Source organism: Hippopotamus amphibius, chromosome 4 (genome assembly GCF_030028045.1).
Source record: "Hippopotamus amphibius kiboko isolate mHipAmp2 chromosome 4, mHipAmp2.hap2, whole genome shotgun sequence".
Classification (NCBI taxonomy): Eukaryota; Metazoa; Chordata; class Mammalia; order Artiodactyla; family Hippopotamidae; genus Hippopotamus; species Hippopotamus amphibius.
Genome location: NC_080189.1, coordinates 47775322 through 47798684, shown reverse-complemented (window position 1 = coordinate 47798684; position 23363 = coordinate 47775322). Strand labels below are relative to the sequence as shown.

General features: G+C 40.4%; 1 protein-coding gene across 2 annotated transcripts in view; it reads left to right on the top strand.

The window, feature by feature from the left end:
• Positions 1-23363, top strand: part of WIPF3 (WAS/WASL interacting protein family member 3) — a 95117-nt gene that overhangs the window by 11187 nt on the left and 60567 nt on the right. For both annotated transcript variants that reach the window (XM_057733679.1, XM_057733678.1), the window contains exon 2: positions 13567-13722. In XM_057733679.1, coding sequence (XP_057589662.1) covers positions 13624-13722 — 99 coding nt within the window. In that variant the 5' untranslated portion in view covers positions 13567-13623. The remainder of the gene's footprint in view (positions 1-13566; positions 13723-23363) is intronic.

The following is a 23363-nucleotide window of genomic DNA, read 5'->3' as shown; positions in this document are numbered from 1 at the left end:
TTCTCACACCCCAATCTCAGACCCCCTGGTTGTTATACATTATCCCACAGTATTTCATACATACACATGCATAAGCAGGTATGGATGTACCTATATTTACATATACCTATAGTTGTATGTATACATATATAATACAAATAAAGGCATACTCATTCTATATACATTTTCTGCTGCCTGCTTTTTTTACTTAATATAACCTGGAGATCATTGCATATGTGTACACATAGGGCTGCCATATTCTTTTAATGGCTACCTAGTATGCCATTTTAAGGTATGAACTGTAATTTAATAACCAGTTCCCAGTCAATGGGTTTATAGGTCATTTCCAGCCTTTTGCTATGAGAACAAAGCTGCAGTGAATGTGGCTGTACACATTATTTCTCATAATGTGAACCTTATTACACTTTTGAGATAAGATAGATTCCTGGAATTAGAAAGTATATTTAAAACATTTGATACATTTGTTCATTGCCCTTTACAGAAGGTTGTACTAATTTATATTTCCACCAGTAATTATGAGAGTCTAATTCTCTGCACCCTCTCTAATACATATTTATCAAACCTCCGATCTTTGTCAGTCTACGTGGAAAATGGTATCTTGTGTGCTTCTGACCTGTTTTGTCTCGTTGTGAATGAGGTTCAGCATCTTCAAATGTGTTTAAATGACATTTGTATTTCTTTATCTGTGATATGTCTGGCCCACTGTCCATTTTTCTATTGGGTCATTACTTTTTTTCCTGTTAAAGAACTACTTTATTAATCAAAACTATTAATAATACACACAAACTATAAAGTGCTAAGAAATGTAAATGTCTAAGTCCTAGCAAACAGGTAATCACTTCGCAATGTATACATTATCAAATCATTATGTTGTGTACTTAAACTAATACGTGTGTCAATTATATCTCAATTTTAAAAGATTTTAATATTTTTACCACCTTTGTCTACAAGCTAAGGAAATTAATATACATGTGTTATCTCCTGCTTTATCTTCCCTTTTACCAAACAATTTTGTTAGTTATATTTTTCTGTTTTGCCATGATTAGTAGTAGTTCTAGTCATCTCTGTTACGATAATTCCATAGGCTTTTCAGCCTTAGTTCTATGGTTAATTCAATAGTCACTTTCTTTTTTGCCCTAATTTCTCTCTTTGACTCTCAGTTGGCTAAAGTTTTTCCTACAGTAGTATCTTCAATACAAATTCAGGAAACATAATTCTTATATGTTTAAAAACATCTGTCACACTTGGTTTTTGACCACAGTAACAATTTGGCTGGGTATAAACTTTTGGGTCATACATTACTTCTCTGGGATACCGTGGCATGTCTAATATGTCTCCAAAACTGTATCATTTTTCTTCAGCTATGTGCCTTTTAATCTATAGACTCAAACCTTATTTTTGAAAATTTTTCTTAAATTATATATTTGTGGTTATGTATTTGAATATTTAGTCTCTTCTGCTCATTTGTGTCTTTTATTAAGGGAAACCAATTATCTTTTTTTGTCTGTCTTCCACATCTATCATTTTCTCTCTAATCCTTTTAAAATCTTTGTCCATTTCCGTTTCGTTTTGCTCATTTTTCTTAATTCTCCATGGTCCTCAGTGTGTTTTCAACAATACCTGTTTCTTTGGGCTCCTTGTAGGGTGGTCTTCATTTTTTTTATTTGAAGTATAGTTGATTTACAATGTTGTGTTAGTTTCAGGTGTACAGCAAAGTGATTCATTTATTTATATATATATATACACACACACATATATATTCTTTTTCAGATTCTTTACCATTATAGGTTATTAAAAGATATTGAAAATAGTTCTCTGTGCTATATAGTAGGACCTTGTTTGGTCTTTATTTTTCTTGTGCACTTCTCCCACATTGTTTCATCTTCTGTTGCCTTGCTACAGCTTCTCAGAGTCCTTATATTTTTCCCTTGAGTCCTTATTTTAAAGGGATAAAATTATTTCAGTTAATAATTTTATGCCTTGTCACAGTTTTCATCTGCTTCACAGCAGTATATTTTCTGATAAGTGTTTTTCATCTATGGTCTGTCTTTTGTCTTGTTCCTTTCCCCACTTTTTTTTTCTAGTTTTTTTTTTTTTTTTTTTGCATAGATCTTGTGCTGGTTCTCTTTACTCATATTCATCTTAGAATGAGTTGAATTCTTCTTAGACCAGCTATTTGTAGATTTACTTGAGGAGAAGACCAGGACAGGGCAGGTTCTAGACTAGGGAGAGTTCTCTTTGGGTCAGAGAAGTTCTTACGACAGAGAGGGAGAGGAGGACAGAGAGAGAGAGAGCAAGAGAGGCTTTAGGTTGCTCATGATTTACTTTCTCTCTCACCCTACCTTGTATCTAGCTGTGCCTCTGCTGGAATGGCTTGTCTTTGCTTCCTTCCCTGCTCACTGGTGTGTTTGGGGTCCAGGGTCACTCCTGTGCCATCCTACATACCCTTTTCAATTACTATAAACAAGTGTTGGTGGGGCTTCCTCACTGAGAAGCCAGTGCTTCTTATTTTGGAGAATGACACTGTGTGGGCTTTGTCTGAGGTCTGCGGCCACAGGCCTACCCTCTGCACCTTACCTGTACCCTGTATTTAATCATTCTGGGCATCAGGCAGTCCTATCTCATTTATTGAAATTCAGGGTTACAGAAATCTAGTTTTTTACTCCCTGCCATTGAGTTTATATTTCTGAGATTCCCTTTCCTTCCTATTTTGAAATGGTTTCCAAGAAAAGAAAGGAACAGAGATATTTTTCACTCCACCATCTGAAAACCAGACCTCCTTGAACTCAACTTTATTTTGAGAAGCGTTTTCTAATTTAAAAGACTGAAGCCTCATCTCTGCTGCCTGTTAGGACAAGTGTTTCCATTTCCAAGAAGCCACCATATCCTTAATTTAAAAAATTACATTTGAAAGAACTTTGCTTTTTGGAGAGGATCGTGAACTATTTTTGATTTGTTTAATACTTATCTGAAAAATTGGTCCTCACACGTATGCAAATCAGCTAAGAGGAACATGCTTTACCTTTTTATAGGTGGAGAAATAGATGAACATTAAAACCAGAACTAGAGACCAGTTCTCCCAAATGTCACACTATTCCTCTTTGGAGACAGGATTTCTAACATGCCAGGTGAGGCTTTTCTAGTGAGCACTGTAAGTTTTGAGAATCCTACATCCAGAATATATTTTATTCCCACACTGATAAAACCTACAGTTGGGCAGGAATTTCTCCTGCACTTTTCTTCCCTTCATATTTTAGTTGGTAATATTTTTCTTTAAATATCAAGATAATTATTTAATCTGTAGACACACAATCTACATAATGTGTACTGCCGAGATGTGTCTCCCTCTTTTGCTTGAGCAGCGGCATGACCCCTGATATATATGTTTCCATAACAACACCAAAGCAACAGTATTTGGCATTACTTTTGGCCTTGGCAATACAAAGATACCGAAGACATAGTTCCTATCTTTGAACCTTCAAGGAGCCTGTGATCCAATGAAGGGAGACACAGACATGTGAAAGGAAATTGCCAGAGTCCCTAGTGCCATAATAAAATTGCAAACAAAGTACTATTGGAGCAGTTAGCGCTGGCAAAGGGAGAAGAAAATCTGTGCAGAGAAGTTGGCACCTGAGTGTGTTTCAAAGGATTGGTAGGAATTTTCCAGGTGGCAAAGGCCATCACACACAGTCTGCAGAGCATGGAAAAGACACAGAGGTGTAAAGAAAAGGTATGTAAGAAAATGTCACAAGTGTGGTGTGGACAGAGGATAGGATGTGTAGAACAGAGTAGAGGATGGGATGGAGAACTTGACTCTATAGCAAAGAGCCTTTAGGAAAGGAGTATATATGAAATCGGGGAGTGATGCCCTGTAGTCTGAGAGGTGAGACCTCCAGTCAGTGTATCAGGCTTGGCTGTCAGTGAACTGTGTTTGCTGCCGTGGGACCGAATGTGCCTGGTGACAGAGCTGAGGGTGCCTCCTTGCCGCAGGTGTTTGAGGTTCTAGCAGAACTTCAAACTGAACGGGGAACTAGAGGCATCAGAATTTGGGCCAGCCATCCTGACCTGGCCCAAGCTGGAGCAGTATTCCTACTGTGAAAACGCTTAAACTAATCTGAAGTCTCAGAGGTAAAACTAGAAAAGAAGGGAGTTGTCTTTTAGACTTGTTCCCTGTGTCCCCTCCAGTCTGTATATTATTTCCTCAGTGATTCTCAGAATAGCATTCATTTTAGAAGTATTCACAATCCTAAGTGAAAAGTGAACACTTTAGCCTTAGAAAGTAAAAACCACCCTCTTTATAAAATATAACATTATAAAATATATTAAATAGGTGGTAATTTATTTTATAAAATGATTCATTATTTTGTAACATCGATTATGGGTTTCCATTGGATAATAAACTCCTTTTGTATCCTTAAAGCATACCTCGATTTTTCCAAAATTAGAGATGCCATTTTTCAGAAGCATAGCTGTTATATAAAATGAGGCTTTCTTATAAATGTGTGATTAATATCATGTATTTTTAATAAAGTTCATTCTTCTTTTAGCTAATTCAAAGGCAGCAAAAAAAAAGACAGGAAATCAGTATTTTCTTCTTTCACTCTTGGGAACCGCACACACAACGATTTTTATGGTATTTAGCTATGATTTAAATGCCTGAGTCACTGATAAATGTTATCAATATCTTTATTTATATCCTTTCACCTAATACTGTTCAAATATTATAATAAATTCAGTGATCTGGGAACAAATTTGCGTTTCAATAAGAGTCTTATAAAAGGAAACTAATTTCTGAGCTCATTGTAAGTGTGACCTAGTAGCTTTCATGTTAGATTGTGGTTAAAGTGTATCTTGGTTTTAGAATATGCATGGACGATCTGTATTAACTCTTGAAGCATTTCAGCAGATAGTTAACTATCATATCCGGTCGGGCCTAAGCAGATTCAGCTCCAGGAGCTGTTGTCGGGGCTGGTATATCTCAGGTGTGGGAGAGGTGAATGGGTACTCTGCTCAGTTTCTCTTTCCCTTGTGTTTCAATTCCAGTCCTAAGTACAGTGTGCCATTTTCATGGACCCAGCCTGCTGAAATTAAGCGGGTCTACAGAAAAAAAAGCCTTCTCGGTAGAGGACACAACTTCTGACTTTGGGGTGGGGCATTTCGTCATCCTGGTTGTTCTACAACAGGACTGTTCAAACTTCAACAGGCACAAAAATCACTTGTTGACAAGACACTCCCAAAGATTCTGATTCAGTAGGTCTGAGTTGGAGAGTGTGCCTTTCTTACAGGCTTCCACGTTCTAGAGCTACTCAAGGTGTGAATTCAGACCAGCCATGTTGGCCTTGCCTGGGAGCTTATTAGAAATACAGGGTCTCAGGCCCCACCCTAGACCTACTGAATCAGAATCTACATTTTAACAGGACCCCTTGGGTGGTTCATCCTCCATTAAAGTTGGGGAAACACTGCTCTAGATCGCTGTGCCCCAAAGCACCAAGGTTTAGGTATTGCTGGGGAAACCTGAAATGAGTTTAGAGGTTCATAGATGAACATTTTAATAATCAAGTTGATTTTTGTTATTACCATTTATTTATGGCAAGTGATACTGGTTTTCCATTTATGGAAATTTAAAGTTTCTTTTGCAAAATAAACAATTTAAAAGTAGGTTCAGGTGGTATATGGATGTGACAAAAACTATAGAAGTCGTATGCTTACAAGTGACTTAAATTAACATGGTGCTTTAGAGCATGGACTCTGGATCCAGACACCCTGGGTTTGAATGCCAGCTCTTCCAGTAATTGACTGTATGACTTTGGGCAAGTTTCTTAACCTCTCTGGGCCTCAGTTTCCTCATCTGAAGAATAGCAATGAAAATAGTATCTCTCTGATTGGGGTATCACGGGCCTTAAATGGGCTCATATATGAAAAGTTCTCAGGATAGTGCCTGATACATAGCAAGAGCCGTGTCAAGGCTAACTTAGCTTACTATAATCTAGAACACCAATGTTCAAGGATTTTTTTATCCTGTGCTTTTTATTTCCCCCTCACTTATCCCCTGCTTCCTTGCAGATCAACCTGCCCCACCTCCCCTGAAAGGCTAAATATTCCAGGAATTTTGTTCCATTGAGGAGAGTGAGAGCAGAAACTTCCATTTAGCCAATAAAGAGGACAGTCTTCACTGAGCAAGGTGGAGGGTGGAGTGTGAGAGCTTCCAAGTGTGAAGTCCCAGGAGAGGACTCTGCCCAGAGATTACACTCTGAAACAATGAGGAAGTGACAACAGAAAGTGACCACTTGTAAATCATTTTCACCATCACCTGGAGAGAAGGTTTTTTAAAAATTCCTTTATTATTTTACTTATAGCTTTGGCAACTTTACCACATGTTTTTCGAGAACCTTTTTTATGTGTGCCTTATATACTCATGGGCTTTTGGGTTGTGATTTCCTGGTCATGGGGCACCTTTGATAAATAAATGACTGATTGGTAGAGTGGCGGGACCCTGCTGAAACCTTGATGTAAGAAATGGACAGCCTCACGGGGTTCATTCTCCCGCATTAGTTCAGAGGTGAGAAATCTCTCATCTCTTTTTTGGAATTCATAGCCAAAAAACCAAGGGACTCAGTGGGACAGTGTCAAAACATAAGTTATGAGTGCCCAGAGAACCTTATTTTCAGATTCCTATTCAAATGTGTTTTTAGAACCAGCAAAAGATGCTTTTGTCAAATAGTAGCAGTAATCCTTGCTTATATTTTAAAAATAGACACATTTTCTATTTGTGAACAGCTGTGATCTGACAAACTATTCTTGGGGGAGAAAAGTGATTATGACAAGAGCAGCTAGTGTGTAAAATTGTCGACCGCGAGTTATTTCTCTCTGAAATAACGCACACAACTCAGCATACTTAGCTTTTTAATATAAATAGACAGGCAAGCCCAGTACACATCTCTCTCCAAATGGGAACAGACAGACCGATCAGGCAGGGAAGGGAGGAGAGCAGAGTGGTAGGAGGGAGAGTTCATTACCTGCACTAAGTGGGCATCAATTCTCCTGCCCACCCCCACCCCAGCGCCACCCCTACTGGCTGCCTGTAAAGCGGTTGCCCTCTGGCAACCTGTGGGTCCTGGGAGACCTGCCATCATGTTCTGTTGCCCCACAGGTTTTTTAAATGCTTTTTGATTTGGTTACCCACATTTCAAAATGGGACGTCACACGAAAATCTGAATATGGGGACTTCGGGGAAAAATGGGAAGATCTGGTCAGCACTGGACTTGCATTGCCATTGAATATCAATCAGCCAAAGCTGAGGGAGCCCTCCTGCTCTCGCCCCAGGTCTTCTCTCCTGTTGGCCCGGCCTCTCCACACTTTATCCTTCCACTGTTTCCTCACCTCTGAGTCGATGGTCACAAGTCAGCTCCCTGCCTGCAAGCAACTCTGGGAAAAGGAGTTCCTGGCTTCTGGCTGAGGGAGGCAAGACTCATAATGGGAGAAATTCCTCAGGCATAGGAAAAGTGTTCAAAAGGTGGTGGACGGCCACAGCAAGACAGATGTCCACCCCTAACCAAGGAGGAAGATACTTGCAGAATAGCGTCGTGTCCTTGAAGCCCCTATGTGATTCCAGCCTTTTCCTCTTCTCTTCCAAATATGTGGAGCCTCCCAGCTGCTTGCATTCTCCTACTTCTGTTATCTCTGCTTATATGCTACTTCTTCTAACTAGAACCGACTCTTATAACCCCCTTTCTACCTGTTGAAAAATGCAGTAGTGTCTACCAAATATTTGTTTATTTATTTAAAGACTCATTTATTATTGCATCTGCCTTCCTCGAGTTTGACTTGATGATGACATTCCTTAGCACTCCCCACCTCTCTTGGGGCATTTATCCTCCTCCACCTTTTATTATAGTTATTTGCGGCGGTGGAGGATGTAGTGTAATGATGAAAACGATGGCTTCGAGTAAGTGTCTGGTTTGTGTCAGGACCTGGTTCTTCATCTACAGTCTTTGTTTTAATCCTGATAACAAACTAAGAATTAAGCACGGTAGCTATTTTACAAGTAAAGAAAGTGAGACTCACTTTGCTTAAGTAACTTGACTAAGGCCACACACAGCTGGGAAAAAGCAGCGGCACAAGTGGAACCCAGGTCTGACTGTAAGACCAGCACCGCCCACCCGTTTGCAGTCTCATGTGGAAACAGTGTTAGTTCTGTTCCCTTTGCCATCCTCCCCTCCAGTGGTGCCTGAGTGTCTTACCTGCATCTTGATGCTGTTTTTCAGAGTCATTTCGTGAGCTGGGAGAAAATATAAAAGCCTATGGGAATCTGTCTTTTTTTATCCTAAGCATTTTTTAATACACTACGGAGCAAAATGACATTTTTAAATGTATTGGGAGAGCACAAAGCATCAAAGAGCTCATGGGTACAGCCTGTGACTTCCTGGAGCTCTGCATTCCTGTCAGATTTTAACAAATGCTTTTCTAGATAATTGCTTAATTATTATATCTGTCAAGAAAAAGCCTTCACAGCCATCAAGTACTAAATATAAAAACATGCTTTCATCCTAGAGTTTGAAAAATCATTCTTGTGATTCCAGCGAGACAGAAGCCCAGTAGCACCTGATCACTCTCAGATTTGTAAGAATAAAACTAGATGGAGAGCAAAGGATGCTGAGGTTAGGGGGAGCACAAGGAAGAATTATATCGATACTTCCCTGTAGGAGGTCCTTTTCACTTGAGGGTCTCCAAAATATTTTAAAATCTTTGCAAAATGGAAGCAGGGAAGTAATATGATCTGAATTATACCAAGTAGGGTAAAACAAAGAAATGAGGTTTGGGTTCAGAAAGGCCAGGGCTCTTATGCAGCTCTCGTACTCTTTCTGAAACTTAGTAGAAACTGCATAACCTCTCTGAGACAAAATTACCTATCCTATGGAAATGTCAGTGGCTACCACCGAGTTGTTGACAGGATTAAATAAAACAGTGTATTTTAAGTACTTAATGCAGTGCCGAGTACATATAGGGGGTTCAAAAAATTATACAGTCAATCCTCATTATTCATGGATTCCACAGTTTGCTGATCACCTACTCTCTAACCTTTATTTGTAACCTCAAGGTCAATACTTGGAGGCGCCTTCACAGTCCTTCACAGACATGCACAGGGTGGGGGAAAACGTGTCTCCTCACGCACTCGTTCCCAGCTGAGGCTGAACGAGGCAGCACTCTGCCTTCCTGTTCCAGCTCTCACGCTGCAGACAAGTGTCCTTTTCACATTCTCTCTAGTGCCATGTTTTTTAAATGTTTGTGCTTATTATCGGTGCTTTCGCTGCAGTGGCCCCCACGTGTAGTGCTGCAGTGCTGCCTAGTGTTCTTGAGCACAGGAAGGCTGTGATTTGCCTTACGGAGAAAACCTTTATGTTAGATAAGCGTTCTTCAAGCATGAGTCATAATATTAATGAATCAACAGTGTATATTTAACAAGGTATCTTTAATCAGAAACACAAATATGTAAAACAAAGTTATATATTAATCAGCTGACAAAAATCTTGTCGCCAGAGGCTCCCATGGGCCTAACCCTGTATCTCTCCTAGGAGCAATGGTTCAGATATTTGCTAACGCAGTGTTCATGGCAACTGTAAAAAACTTAGCTACCACGAGTAATAAAAATCAGCTCTAAACTTATGGTTACCAGGGGGTAAGGTGGGGGGGGAGATTGGGATTGACATACACACATTACTATATATAAAATAGATAATTAATAAAGACCTACTGTATAGCACAGGGAAATTTACTCAATACTCTGTAATGGCCTGTAAGAGAAGAGAATCTAAAAAAGAGAGTGGATCTATGTATGTGTGTAACTGATTTACTTTGCTATACACCTGAAACTAACACAACATTGTAAATCAACTATACTCCAATAAAATTTTTTTATTTAAAAAAGTTTTAAAAAGAAAAAGAAAATTAGCTCTATTCTATTTAGTTCCTACATTTGGTTGGTTAAATATTAGCGGCTATAACAAATTAACTACAAACTCTCCATGGCTTAAGGCAGAAGTTTGTTTTTTCATGAATGTAAAGTCTAATCAGGTGTTTGGCAGATGGCCTTAAAACGGTGAGTCAGGGACCCAGACTCATTACATCCTGTGTTCTGCCCACACACAAACCTTTGCTTCCAGCCAATGGATGGAGGAAGAGAGAAAAGTTGTGGATGGAAAGTTTTTATGGGCCAGCCTGGAGGTAGAGCGCACTACTTCTGCCTTTTTGTTCTATTGGCCAGAGCTTAGTTACATGGTCACACCTACCTGTAAAGGAGGCTGGAAAATATATAATAAACTGTGTGCTGATGGGTTACATGAATAGTTGTGCCACAATTCTCCTTAAAAGTATTTCCTGCAGTCATTTTTCTTTGGATAAATGGCAAAACCCTCAGCTAAGAGACATTTAAGTTTTTGTAAGTTACCCTTCTAAACCCATTACAGTTCTTCACCAAGGGAAGCAAGTCTGGCTACTCTCATCTGTCTTAGTTAAAAGATAAAATCCTTATGTAATGAGACCTATATTTTCTCTCATACTATTAATACTTCAGCCAACCCTTTATTCCCTACTGTAAATTTTTGACTGAAATTATTTTTGCCACTGAATTAAGGATCATGTAAAGAATATACCCAACACCTTCTATGAAAGAAAGCGTTAAAATACAAAGAACTGATCATTTATATTTGTTTCAACTAATGTATGGGCTCACATCCAACTTGCTTTCGCATTCAGCCAGTAAAATGCTAGCTTTGTCTGACCCTATGTCATTGTGTGTATTAGATTATGTAATGCAATAATACTGATGCTACCTGGAAGAAGTATTTACTGGTCTCTGGGATCTCTGCCTAATTTTACTATAGTTTTATGCTGTGGACTCTGATGAATATTTCCTTTTTCAGTCTTTCTGTTCTAGTTTTACTCTCAAGGAAAGAGGCAGTGATATAGTAATTATCAAGCCCCTTCTTTCAGGGGAATACTTTATAAGACAATTGTGATCTTCTCTAATGATCAGCTCATGCACCTCTTTGTTTTGGGGTGTTTTCTTGTTTTGTTTTTTAATATTTTTTATTTATTTGTTTGTTTATTTAGGCTGTGTCCAGTCAGTGGCGGCACACAGGCTCTTCATTGCGGCATGTGGGATCTTTTGTTGCAGTGTGTGAGCTTCTTTCTAGCTGTGGCGTATGGGTTTTCTCTCTCTAGTTGTGGTGTGCGGGCTCCAGTGTGCGTGGGCTCTCCAGTTGGCAGCATACAGGCTCTCTGATTGAGGCGTGTGGGCTCAGTAGCTGTGGCACGTGGGCTTAGTTGCCCCACGCCATGTGGGATCTTAGTTCTCCAACCAGGGATTGAACTGTGTCCCCTGCGTTTACAAGACAGGTTCTTTACCACTGGACCACCAGGGAAGTCCCTCATGCACCTCTTTGGACCTCTTATGAAACTGTCATGGACTCTTTCTCCCCAAAATTGAACTTATACATATATTTTATACCATTCCAAAATTTTTATACCATTTTACAGGATTCTAAAACAGGCCAGTACCATATGATCCAGCAGGTACATTCCTAGGTATATGTCCAAAGGAATTGAAAGCAGGGTCTTGAAGAGTTATGTGTACACCACGGTTCATAGTGGAATAGCATTAGTCAACATGCCCAAGAGGCAGAAGCAACCCGAGTGTCCATCCACAGATGAATGGATGAACAAAATGTGGTACATACATGCAATTAAGTAATGAGGAATGAAATTCTGGTACATGCTACAACATGAATAAACTTTGAAAACATCATGTTAAGAGTAATAAGTCAGGTACAAAAGGACAAATATTGTATGATTCCACTTTAAAGTACCTAGAATAAGCAAATTCACAGTAACAGAAAGTAGAATAGAGGTTACCAGGGTTTAGAGGGAGGAGGAATGGGGAATTATTGTTTAATAGGTACAGAGTTTCTGTTTGGAATGATGAAAAAGTTCTGAGAATGGATAGCAGTGATGACTGTACTTAATACCACTGAATTGTGTACTTTAAAATTGTTAAAATGATACATTTTATGTTATGTATATTTTACCATAAAAAAAAATCACATTGAAAAGAGCCTGGACGTGAGAACCTGATAAGCCTGGATTCCAATCCAAGGTCTATCAGTTTCCAGCTGTGTACAACTTTGGGCAAATTAGTTAGTGTCTCAGAATGTCATTTTTCTTACCTATAAAGCTGGGAATAAACTACTGACCTTAGAGGACTGTTGTGGAAATTAATGTGATTAGCCTGCCACTTAACAGCCACTATATTAAAAGGTAAAGAGAACTAATATATATTAAGCAAGCAAAATCCAATGGACTGCGTTAAGAATAAAGTACCACATTGCATAATTTCTTTTTGCCTCTAGGGGATAAGAATAGTAACACAGAATAATACAGGAGGGCAGCCACTGAGTCTGTGGAGCTGCCCCAGCCAGAGCTGTTATATCCCCTCCTTTGCCACTTCCTGTTGCAAACAGTAAAGGCATTTCATACAATTAAAAACACTAGAATAATACAAATGAATAGGATTTTAGCATTGAAGAAACAGAGGCACAGGCCTTGTTCCAGGCTTCCAATGACTAGAAGGTCAGGAAGAACACAAAATTACCCTTGCCTAAGTCTGAGGTTTATTTCTGTTTCTCCTTAAATTGTTTTTAGATTCTCTAGGTTTTCCTCATTTTCGTAAGCTGTTGGGGATTTTCTTTAGTACAGGTTTTAAGTCTTTAAGTGTGTCTTGATATAGATTTTAAAACACAAATACATATACAAACATATGCATGCAAACACACACTCTGCAGAGCAATGCCATATTTATCTGGAGATCAAATATCCTACAATATTAACTCTTTGAAACATAACCGTGTTTGCAGAATCGTGCCCCAAAGCCCTCTGTGTAGCAAATACCAGATATAAAGTCTTTGCTGAAAAGTGCCAGGCCCCCACCCAGATGATTGTATAGAAACAACAACAGAAGAACAGCAAGCAAAGTAAGAGTGACAGCAGAGAAGGGGCAGGAAAATAGCTAATGCCTGTATAAGCCTGGCTGGAGGCTGGCAACAGGAGTAACTGTCGAGCCTGCAACATTCAGAAAAGGTTAAATTTCACTCCGTTTGCTCTGCTTAGGAAAATGGGGGTATGTGCAGAATATTTTTAAATTGCATCCAAAATGATAAAAGTTTAACGCTTAAGGAGGTAGAATCTGCTATTCGAAATACTCATTATGGAATGAGGTGTTGCTATTTATATATTAATATGTTCTATTTATATTGAGACAAATAGCTAAATTTTATCAGTTTCATCACCTAATTCTCTCTAAAATCTGGCTGTTTCTTTCAGTCTCCAGCACTTGACACAATGCCTGCCTTACAGTAGGCACTCAGTTTTTATTGCAAGAAGAAAGAATGAATGAATGAATGGACAAATGAAAGAGTGAAACTACCTATAATATTCATATGTCTGCATGACGTGTATTACCCAGGCATAAATAAAGACATCCAAGTGTAAAACTCTCCCTTTTCTCCTTTCCAGAGCAGAGACCATTCTCTTGGGACCATTCATAAGCAAGAGACACCCACGCTGTGACATATGCCAGTGCCACCGCCACCTCCACCACCACCTCCTCCTCTGCCTCCACCTCCCCCACCGCTGGGGGCTCCTCCTCCTCCCCCACCATCAGTGCCCCTGGTAAGACCTGTTTTTTTTTATTTTTTCAGTCTGGTTTACTTGAATACACTTGAGCAGGTTTTAAATGTTCAGAATCAGTTGCGACCCAGCTCCGCAATGGCAGGTGGCATCTTAGGTAACTGGTTCCACAGCTCCAGGGTCTAATTCCAAACCAACCTGGCCAGGTATTTGCCTCCCCATTCCTTGGCAGCTCCCACCTGCAACCTCAGCATCATCTACAGATGTCTACACAACTTCTCCTCTAATTCCTGCTGCCCTGCACAGGCTTCCCGAGTCTCCCTAACCAACTCTGCCGTCTCACGGGAAACCTCAGATGGCAGGCCATGATGAAGTGCACAGCCAAGGAGGTGTGCTCAAAGTCAAGTTCCAGTGTGTGGTCTGGATGGTGATAATAGTAGCTTGTAATTCAGTTGCCTGGTTCTGTGACCAAGTAAGAGGAGTGTCATATGAAATGCCACAGTGAAATAGAAATCTCTACATGAAATCTCCCCACCTGCACAAGGCCGAATTCAGTCTATTTCAGTTTGTGTTGCTGGATACTCTCTCTTGGTTTAATTGTTTGGTTTGGATTTAGAAGGAGAGGCACAGAGTGGTTATTTTGTTTTAGAACAGGGCTTCTCACCCTTCACACCGTTGACACTTGGGGCCAGATAACTTTTGTTGTGGAGGGCTGTCCTGTGTATTGTAAGATGTTTAGCAATATCCCTGGTCTCTACCCACTAATCGCAGCCTCAATTATGACTATCAAAAATGTCCCTAGATATTGCCAAATGTCCCCTCGGGGACAAAATCTTCTCGCTTTCCTTGGTTCTAGAAGAATGTTAGTGCTTAATGTTCACAGCGAGCCCTTCCTCTGAGGAAACCCCGAGGTGCTTCTCATCCCCTCATCCTCAGAGCCAGCTCTGGCACAAGAACCACTGCTTCTGTTTTTAGTGGAAGATGAAAGATACGGATGCCATGGTGATACGGTGTGCAAAAGCAGGGCTGCCCAGGGGTGATGTGAGCCAAGTCAACAGAAGCCAGGAACAGAGCCTCATCCGTCATCCTGCCCCCGGGGTGCATGCCTCTCTCAGATGCGTGGATGACATGACCATGGCAGGATAGGTTACGAGGGGAGGGCCTGAGGTCCTGCTGCGCAGTCACCAGTCATGGTGAGAATGAGGATATGCCTGAGGTCAGAGGTCACCCCATGATGGTAGCATGGCACACTGACCATATCTGAAGCGCCAGGGCGTAGACCTGCATGAAACTTGGCCCTTGGCCTTGAAGAGAGTGGAAAGAAAGCACATAATGTGAGTTACCTCTGAAAGCTCTCTGGCCAGAAAGCTCTCTGGCCAGTATATAGAAAGAACAGGAATAAGTACTGAAGTTCCATTGTTGAATCTGACACAAGGAAGGCATGGAGGTGAATAGTTTATAAGTGAAAGAAACATACATGAAACTATCATATGGGTCTTACACAGACTTGCTGGCCCTGAAGAAGCGCAACTTAAAGTAACTTCAAATACCACAACAAGCCCATAAACTTAGCCACAGCAAATAAAATTATCAAAACTCATATTGTTGGGGACTTGAGAAAATAAGCCCTTTTAAACATTGCTGGTGACTTACAAATACCTGGGGCTTAACAAATGTTGAATGAGTCTTTCTGGAGTATTCTCTGACAAAAAACAATAAGCCTGAATGTATCATTTTTTCCCCCTGGTAATCAACTGGTTTTATTTTTGAGACCAACTTAAGAATTTAACCCTAAAGGAACCAAAAAAAAGAATTTATACAAGGATGTGCACAGCAAAACTATCTATTCTAGTGAAAAATTAGATCTTAAATGGTTTATGAGAACTAAATGAACTGTATTGCCATGCTGTTAATTAAAAATTGCATTATGCCATAGTGTTAATTAAAAATTACATTTATAACTGTGCTGATTATGGAAAGTAGATATGGAATAATGAATTAAAAACAATGCACATTTTCTGAATCAAGAAATCAGCTATATATGTAATAAATAGCTAAGATCAGAAGAGAATTTTGAATGCTGATAATAAAATTTTTAATTTCATTAGGGAATCTTTTTCTTTTAATATGCTTAAGTTCATAATAAACAAAAATAATTCTACATTTGGATAATTTTTTGCATTCCCTCCCCATTCCTGAATTTTTTTTTTTTTTTGCTACCTATCTCATGGAGGAGCCAATCAATTTAGAAGGAAAATAACCATGTAAATTTTAATGTCTTTAAAACACATTTTTCTGCAATCTGGAAAGAAATGTTTACAGTGCATATTATAGGCAAAGAATTAACAACTTTAGTTCATAAAGAGAGCTTATGGATCAATATGGAAAGGATGAGTAGAAAAACAGGCCCAGGATGTGACAAGGTAGAAGAAATACAAATGTCTCAACCTCACTATGACTGAATAAATACAAATTAAAATAACAAGAAACCATTTCATCTATCAGCTTGGTGATGGTACTTTTTAAATGTTGCCTAGAGTATTAGGAACCAGGCACTTACAGCTTTTTTTTTGGTGGTTTATTTATTTACTGCTACAGGCACATCCATTGCCCCTTTCTTACTCAGCTCCCCCCAGCAGACACAAGGTTGGGTGATTTGATTTAAGAAGCCTGTGGCATGGTGGATGGGTTTTAGGTTTTTTTGGTTCTAACACTTATTTTCCAGGTGACCTGTACAAGTACTTGTATACCAGGCACTCTTAATAGGAGCAAAAATTGGTGTAACTCCCTAAAACACCATTTGTTAATATGGATCAAATCCCTTTAAAAAGTGGCTGCACTCAATGACCTAGTTTTACTTCAAGTAATTTCCTTTAAGTAACTCATCATGATGTACAAAAATATTTAGCTATAGAATATTAATGAAAGCATTATTTGTGATAGCAACCAAAAAAAAAAAAAAAAGAAGAAGAACAAGAATGGAAACAGTCTAAATCTAAATATTTAAAACCAGAAGATTCAATAAAAAAATAATTGTGTAATCCACAAAACAGTATTCTAGGTAGCCACTGAAAATCATATCAAAATTATTTTGTAGCTTCCAGTGTAGTGAATGACTCAGGCAAGGATCATCCACGAAACCTAAAACCACTTAGTGAAAGGTTTTGGGGAACAAGATATTCCCAAGTACCACCCACAGATTACTTCTAATCACAAAGGGGGACATGTACCTGTAACAGGGACCAAGCTTAGTGTCAGCTGTCATGGAATGACCTTTACACAGCCTTTTGCTGTGATGCAACAAGAAATATATAGCATCACCCTGCAGTAACTTGCCAAAAATGAGTGTTCTTTGAGCAAGCAGCTAGACATCCAGAATGTGGGACCTTCTACGACAAGAGGTTGGCAAGCTAGAGCAGAGCTCACAGTCCGGTTTTGGCACAGCCCTCAAGCTAAGAATGGTCTTTACATTTTCAAGAGGTTGGAAAAAATCAAAAGAAAAATAATATTTTGGGACACCTGAAAAATATATGAAATTCAAATTTCAGTCCATAAGTAAAGTTTTATTGGACCACAGCCATGCTTATTCATTTACATGTTGTCTATGGCTGCTTTTATGCTACAGTGACAGAGCACCAATTACACAACTTGCTAGCCCTCCAAAAAGAATTCCCTTTATCTCACTAGTTGACCTATGTTTTAAAAGTTAGAGTTATTATTATTATAGTTTGAATTTTGTCAATAAAAATTTTGTGGAAATTTGTTTTCTCTTTTGCTGTATAGTACTTACAGAACATCCATGATTTTGCCTCTTGGTCCACAAGGTCTAAAATACTTACTGTCTGGCTCTTTACAGAAGAAGTCTGCCAACACGTGTCCTACGAGATAGCTGGCTTCATTCAGCCTTCTTTTTGTCACCACAGCCAATGATCTTGGTATACTTGCATCAGGTTGTGTTCCTCCCCTGCATCAGTCAAGGACTTCCCATCCCCCTCTTAACCGTAGCCTAGTCCACTTGCATGACCTGGCCCCTGCCTACATCTCGGACCTCATATGGTGCCCCTCTCCCCATGTCTCCTACTTCAGGACGTTAGCATAGCTGTTTCTTCTGCTCGGAAAGCTCTTTCTGCTCAGCTCAGCCCAGATGTCACTTCCTTGAAGCATCATTTCCTCACACCCCACACTGGCATTCATAACATACTTTTAAGTCCCTCCTTCATAGCAGTTATCAGTTTTTAAGAGTTTTTATTTGACTAGGGTCCACATTTTCTGTTTTGTGGTCTTTTCTGCCCCTAGCGTATGGCTCACAATGGCTACTCATTGAATGAATGGATGGATAGAGCATGACTGAATGAATGTCTGTGGAAATAGCATTAGGAAATGGAGTTAAACTCTTCATAAGCAGTGTTCAGGACTTTAAAATTCTATGCTCATGGACCAGCATGGCAGATTTTATTATCTGTAATCTTTGCAAGGAGGGAGCTTTTTCTGTGATATGTCTGATCAGGCTTCACCTTAGCTCTGGAAGACCTGGGGATTAGACCAAGGCTAAAAGTTTTTTGATTTTTCCCTCCCAACCTCTCACCTTTCCCCTTCCCATCCTCATCTCCTTCTCCCCCTGATGTCCTGGGTTCTTGGAACCGAGAAAAGGGCCAATGGGGCTTGCTGAAGTTTTGAAGCAGGCTCCAAATAAAAGCCAGATAGCTCTCGTCATCTGGTTTCCGTTCTTTTCTTGACCCCATTTCCCTGTCTTTTGAGCTCTACTCCTTTGTATCATCCCTTTGAAAGCCAGTAACAGTATCGAAATTGCCCACATAATAGTGGGATTATTGTTGCTTTGGGTACAGGATGTAACTTTTTTTTTTTTAATTGGCTGTGTGGGGTCTTTTTTGCTGTGGGCTGGCTTTCTTTAGTTGCGGTGTGACTGGGGGCTACTCGGTGAGTGGGGGCTACTCTTCGTTGCGGTGTGTGGGCTCCTCATTGCTGTGGCTTCTCTTGTTGCGGAGCACGGGCTCTAGGCGCGTGGGCTTCAGTAGTTGCAGCACGTGGGCTCAATAGTTGTGGCTCAAGAGCTCTAAAGCACAGGCTCAATAGTTGTGGCACACAGGCTTAGTTGCTCCGCAGTATGTGGGATCTTCCTGTAGCAGGGATCGAACCCGTGTCCCCTGCATTGACAGGCGGATTCTCAACCACAGCGCCACCAGGGAAGCCCCAGGATTTAACTTTTTTAAAAACCTAAGGAAAATACAATGGATTTGATTTTTGAAACGCAGCAGAATTTTTAGTGAGCCTTTGTTTTCAAATCTACTTTGGCCCCTTGGTAGTGTCCAAGATATGAGAATGAACTCCTTAAGGGCCTGTGGTTTCTCTTTTTTTGCCACAATTGTGTAACACTGTCTACAAAACAGGAAGGAACTAGATGTGTCTCTGACCAGCTAATAAATTCTTTGGAGTTGGGTTGCCCAGGCAAAGCCTAAAAGAAGATTTGTAAAGTTTTGCAGCATTATTTTTTAATGTTGCTGTCCAAGCTTAAATATCCCAAGGAGGAAACAGTACTCCTGTGGGAGGCCTGTGTCTTATTATTTAAAATCGAAAGGGAAACTGGCTTGATACTCATTTATTTTCCATGAAAAGAAAAACTCTAAGTAGAAAGACACCATGGAGCCAGGTACTCCTTTGCCTGCCTGTTCCAGGGGTAACATTTAATAAAGTGCTGGAGGGAAATTACAATGAGAAGCATATTGCGGCCCCTCGCTGTTCTGTTCCCTCGTTACTCTTTGCCAGAGTCTTTGTTTGCATTCAGGAAACTCAGTGAGATGATTTTTCTCCTTGTAGTGTAAGGATTGCATGATTCATGGGTGAGGTAGACTTCCCAGTGTCAGGAAAAACCAGCTGGGGCTTACATTGGGAGGTTTTCCCACCATCTCTAGGATGCAGGAGCTCATGCGGTATAAAAAACATGTCAATCTGTGAAAGAAAAAGTGGAAAATGAAGTGGTATCTGAAGCCCCATAAGAGCCTTATTTGGAGTTTTGTGTTTGCTGTGGTTAAAAAAACAAGGTGGGGGTAGAGGGGGCCCTAGGTGGAAGAGAGCTCAGTAGAATTGCCTATTACCCTGTATTCTGGAAAAGGTAATTTGCATGTTGACTGATGTATTTAGAATAACAAGAGGCTTAAAAAATCTTAAATACTGTCACTCAGATTCTCCTGACATTCTGGCACTTTGATTAGTGTCACTAATGAGGGATTGGGGACGTTTACTCAGGGTTGACAGAGGCCACTGGGACAAGGAAAAGGCTTTTGCATTAGACCAGGCTATTAGGATAGAATTAAGTTGACATTTGGTCTCTGCTTAACAGTTTGCAAAAGTGCACGTTTGTCTTCAAGTAATTTTAAGCACGTGATTCTTCCTTTCTCCTCTGCCTGTTTGCACTAGCAAGCAGTAACACAGCCTCAGTGAAAAAATGAGGCAGTCTGCAGCAGATTTACTTGGTCTGTGAGAGAGGTGTGGCAGGACCTGCCACTCATACTTCCAAAGGGCCATTCAGGACTGTATTTAAATGTGTTTCTTTTTCACAGCTGTCAGGTGGGAGGGGTGGCAGGAAAAAAAGGAGAAGCTCACAGTGGTGTGCAGGAGGCAGCGATTGTGCACTCATAATGCCTGGGACTTGGCAAGAAAAGCCTGCGAGCGCTTGTTAAAGGCCTAAGCCACTCTCACGCAGCATCTGAGCAGATGGATACGGCAGGAAGCTGCCATGGGCCATGAGGCCATGAGGCCAAAGGGCAGCCCTCGAAAGCCTCAGCCATCTTGGTAGCAGTGATTACTAACCCAAGCTTTATCTTTCACTGGAATCTGCTGGCTCTTTGCCTTTGAAATCTTGTACAGTTATAGTGTAACCAACAATTTCTAGAAAAACTGCCAGTGAACTCTTCCCCCAACCCAGGGTTGTCTTTTCATATAAGCACTGTTGTACTGAGGAGGGCCGCCGTGGTTTGGAGCCTGGACTCTTTGGGGGCATGTGCCCCTTCCCCCAGACTGCTCTTTCTTTTCTTGCCATAAAAGGGAAAAAATTACCAACCTCAAGCTGTTGCTGCCAATCAGATATTCAGCCCTGATCCGGTCGAGAAAGCTGCAAGTGAGGGGTGAGAGGTGCTGGGGTCTTGGGAGTATGAGTATATCTCTGCAGTGGGGTATTGGCAGCTAGAAAAAGTCATGTTTCCTAGGATGCTTAATGAAAAGACAGGTAACATGAAGTGGAAAAAGCAGTCTGCATATGGGTAATGTGGTCCCAACTCTATAAAACAAAACTCTGTGTACTACTCACTTGTGTGCTCTCAGGTCAAGACAGTAAGGAAATAGCACACATATATCGATAACATTGCTGGTTATCTGGGATTTCTGTTTTCTTTTTTCTGTGATTCCACATTTTCTCAAATATCTACATGGAGCAGTTATTACTTTTATAAATAGAAGCAAAAGTTTTAAGAAAGAAAAAGGAATGAATGATCATTTACCTATTGATCATGTAATAATAATCTACAATAATAATAACAGGCATCTCCTGAGCAGCTGTTGTATACCAGGTCCTGCGCCAAGCACTCAACGAGGATTATCTAAATTCATATTTACAGCAATCCAATGAGGTGGGGTGATAGTGCCCTTTTACAGATGAGGAAACTGAGGCACAAAGAGATTATTAAGGTGCCCAGTGTCACACAGCCGGTAATGGGTGGAGGCTGGATTCCTCCCCAGGCTCTCTGAGAGCCTTACTGCTCTGTACTCTGCTGCTTCCAGGTGGCATAAGCAGCACTGATAACCATAACATCAAACACTTATGTAGTGCTCCCTGTCTGCTTTGTGTTGTGCTTACTATATGCTCAGGACATAATTGAAGTAATCCTCACAGTAACCCGTTGAGGCAGGTACTGTTGTTATTCTCGTGGCTGAGTAAACGGAGGCATGGAGGAGAAGTGACTTACACTGGATCACACAGCTAGTAACTGGCAGGGCCGTGGTTTGCACTCGGGCAGAATGGCGCCACAGTCCCCGTGCTGAACCCCTAAACCAACTGCCCTTTGGTGTAGACCTTCTCAGGATTACCCCTACCCCTCGAATCTAAGAGCCAGGAAATTAATGGTTTCCCATTCTCACACCTAGGACAGAGCGCCCAGATTTCTTCCTGTATCCCCAAGCCTCCTCTAAAAATTGCTTTTTTCTTTCTTTCTTTCTTTCTTTCTTTCTTTCTTTCTTTCTTTCTTTCTTTCTTTCTTTCTTTCTTTCTTTCTTTCTTTCTTTCTTTCTTTTTTTTATGGTTCCATCATTTTCCCTCACTTGCTTATTGGGTTTTTTGCCTTTTTAATAGAAAAAAACGTTTTGCAAGATACCCTCTGAATAAAACCCATGGTTTAAAAGCAGAGAGTCAGCATTAAAGAAGCAGGTACAAGGCAAAAAAACTCAATTTTGTCTTGTCTTTAGTGTACAGCTGGGCTCTTTATAGGCTTAGGAAAACAGGGGCTCTGCTAACGGTGCTGGGTATACAGTGGAGACGATAAATGCCTCTGAGCTCAGTGGCTGCAGACTGTGTCCTTAAACTTGACCAAACTATCATGCTGATTTACTGAGCTCTTGCTACATGGAATTACCCAGTCTCTGCCTCTGAAGAATTTAGTACCTGAATCCAGAGAAGACAGGGCTCAGTCATGGAAGTGCTGACAGTGTAGTTAATTATTCCCAAACCAGAACTTTGTCCCTTGCATTGCTTCTCCATCATGTATTTCCTGCATATGGGATCCTTGAAGTCTTACCTTTAGAGAGCCCTCATGTCCTCTGAATTAGTCACCTTTCATCTTCCAAAGCTTGCTTTTCTGCGCATCGGGCACTAGGTCTTGTTAATGCTTTGGGTTCTCTCCTAGACAGATGGTTTGAAGGATGAAAGGATCATGGGGCCAGTGAGCAATTAGTGAGTTACTCTGAAACAGGAAGTCTGTGCTGAGGTCAGTACTAGGCACATAGTAGGCGCCCAGTACCTAGCATGATTTCCTGAACTAGTGAGTTTAGTGAAGGTATTGTAATTCACAAAGCAAACCCATTGTGAACTCACCAACCACTACTTTACATCTTCTACCTGCCAAGCCCTGAAAACTAGATACATTCTATGTTGTGTCCTGGCCATCACACCATCAACACTTTCACATTTTGCTAAGAATATTTTATAAAGCAAATGCAATTAGATCAAAAGTAACACATCCAGGGACGGCACAAGTTAACAGCTGGGTTTTATTTCTAAAGCCATAAAATGTCCTTTGGCACAGTCCTCCCCATTCCAATTTGTTATTGTTTCTAAGAGAATAGATTTTGTACCTTGGCTTTACATAAAGACATTAAAAAAACCCAGGGAAAAGCAACACAATGTACCCGTCTTATACATGGTAACAATAGATTTCCATTTGAATAAGGTCTGTTCACAGGGGAGAAGTGTGAATGTGTTTTCAGTCTGGTGAAAGCAGGATTCCACCTGTACCACATAGGGTATTTAAAACACAGAGGGGAAAAGCATGTCTGTTCCTATGTTATCATCCGTTCAGCACTCAGTGTACCAAGCTGTTGGTTTCAGCAGGGATCACATAATGATGCAGTGTGATGTGTTCAAAAACAAAAACAAAGGCATGTGGGCTTTAGAGTCC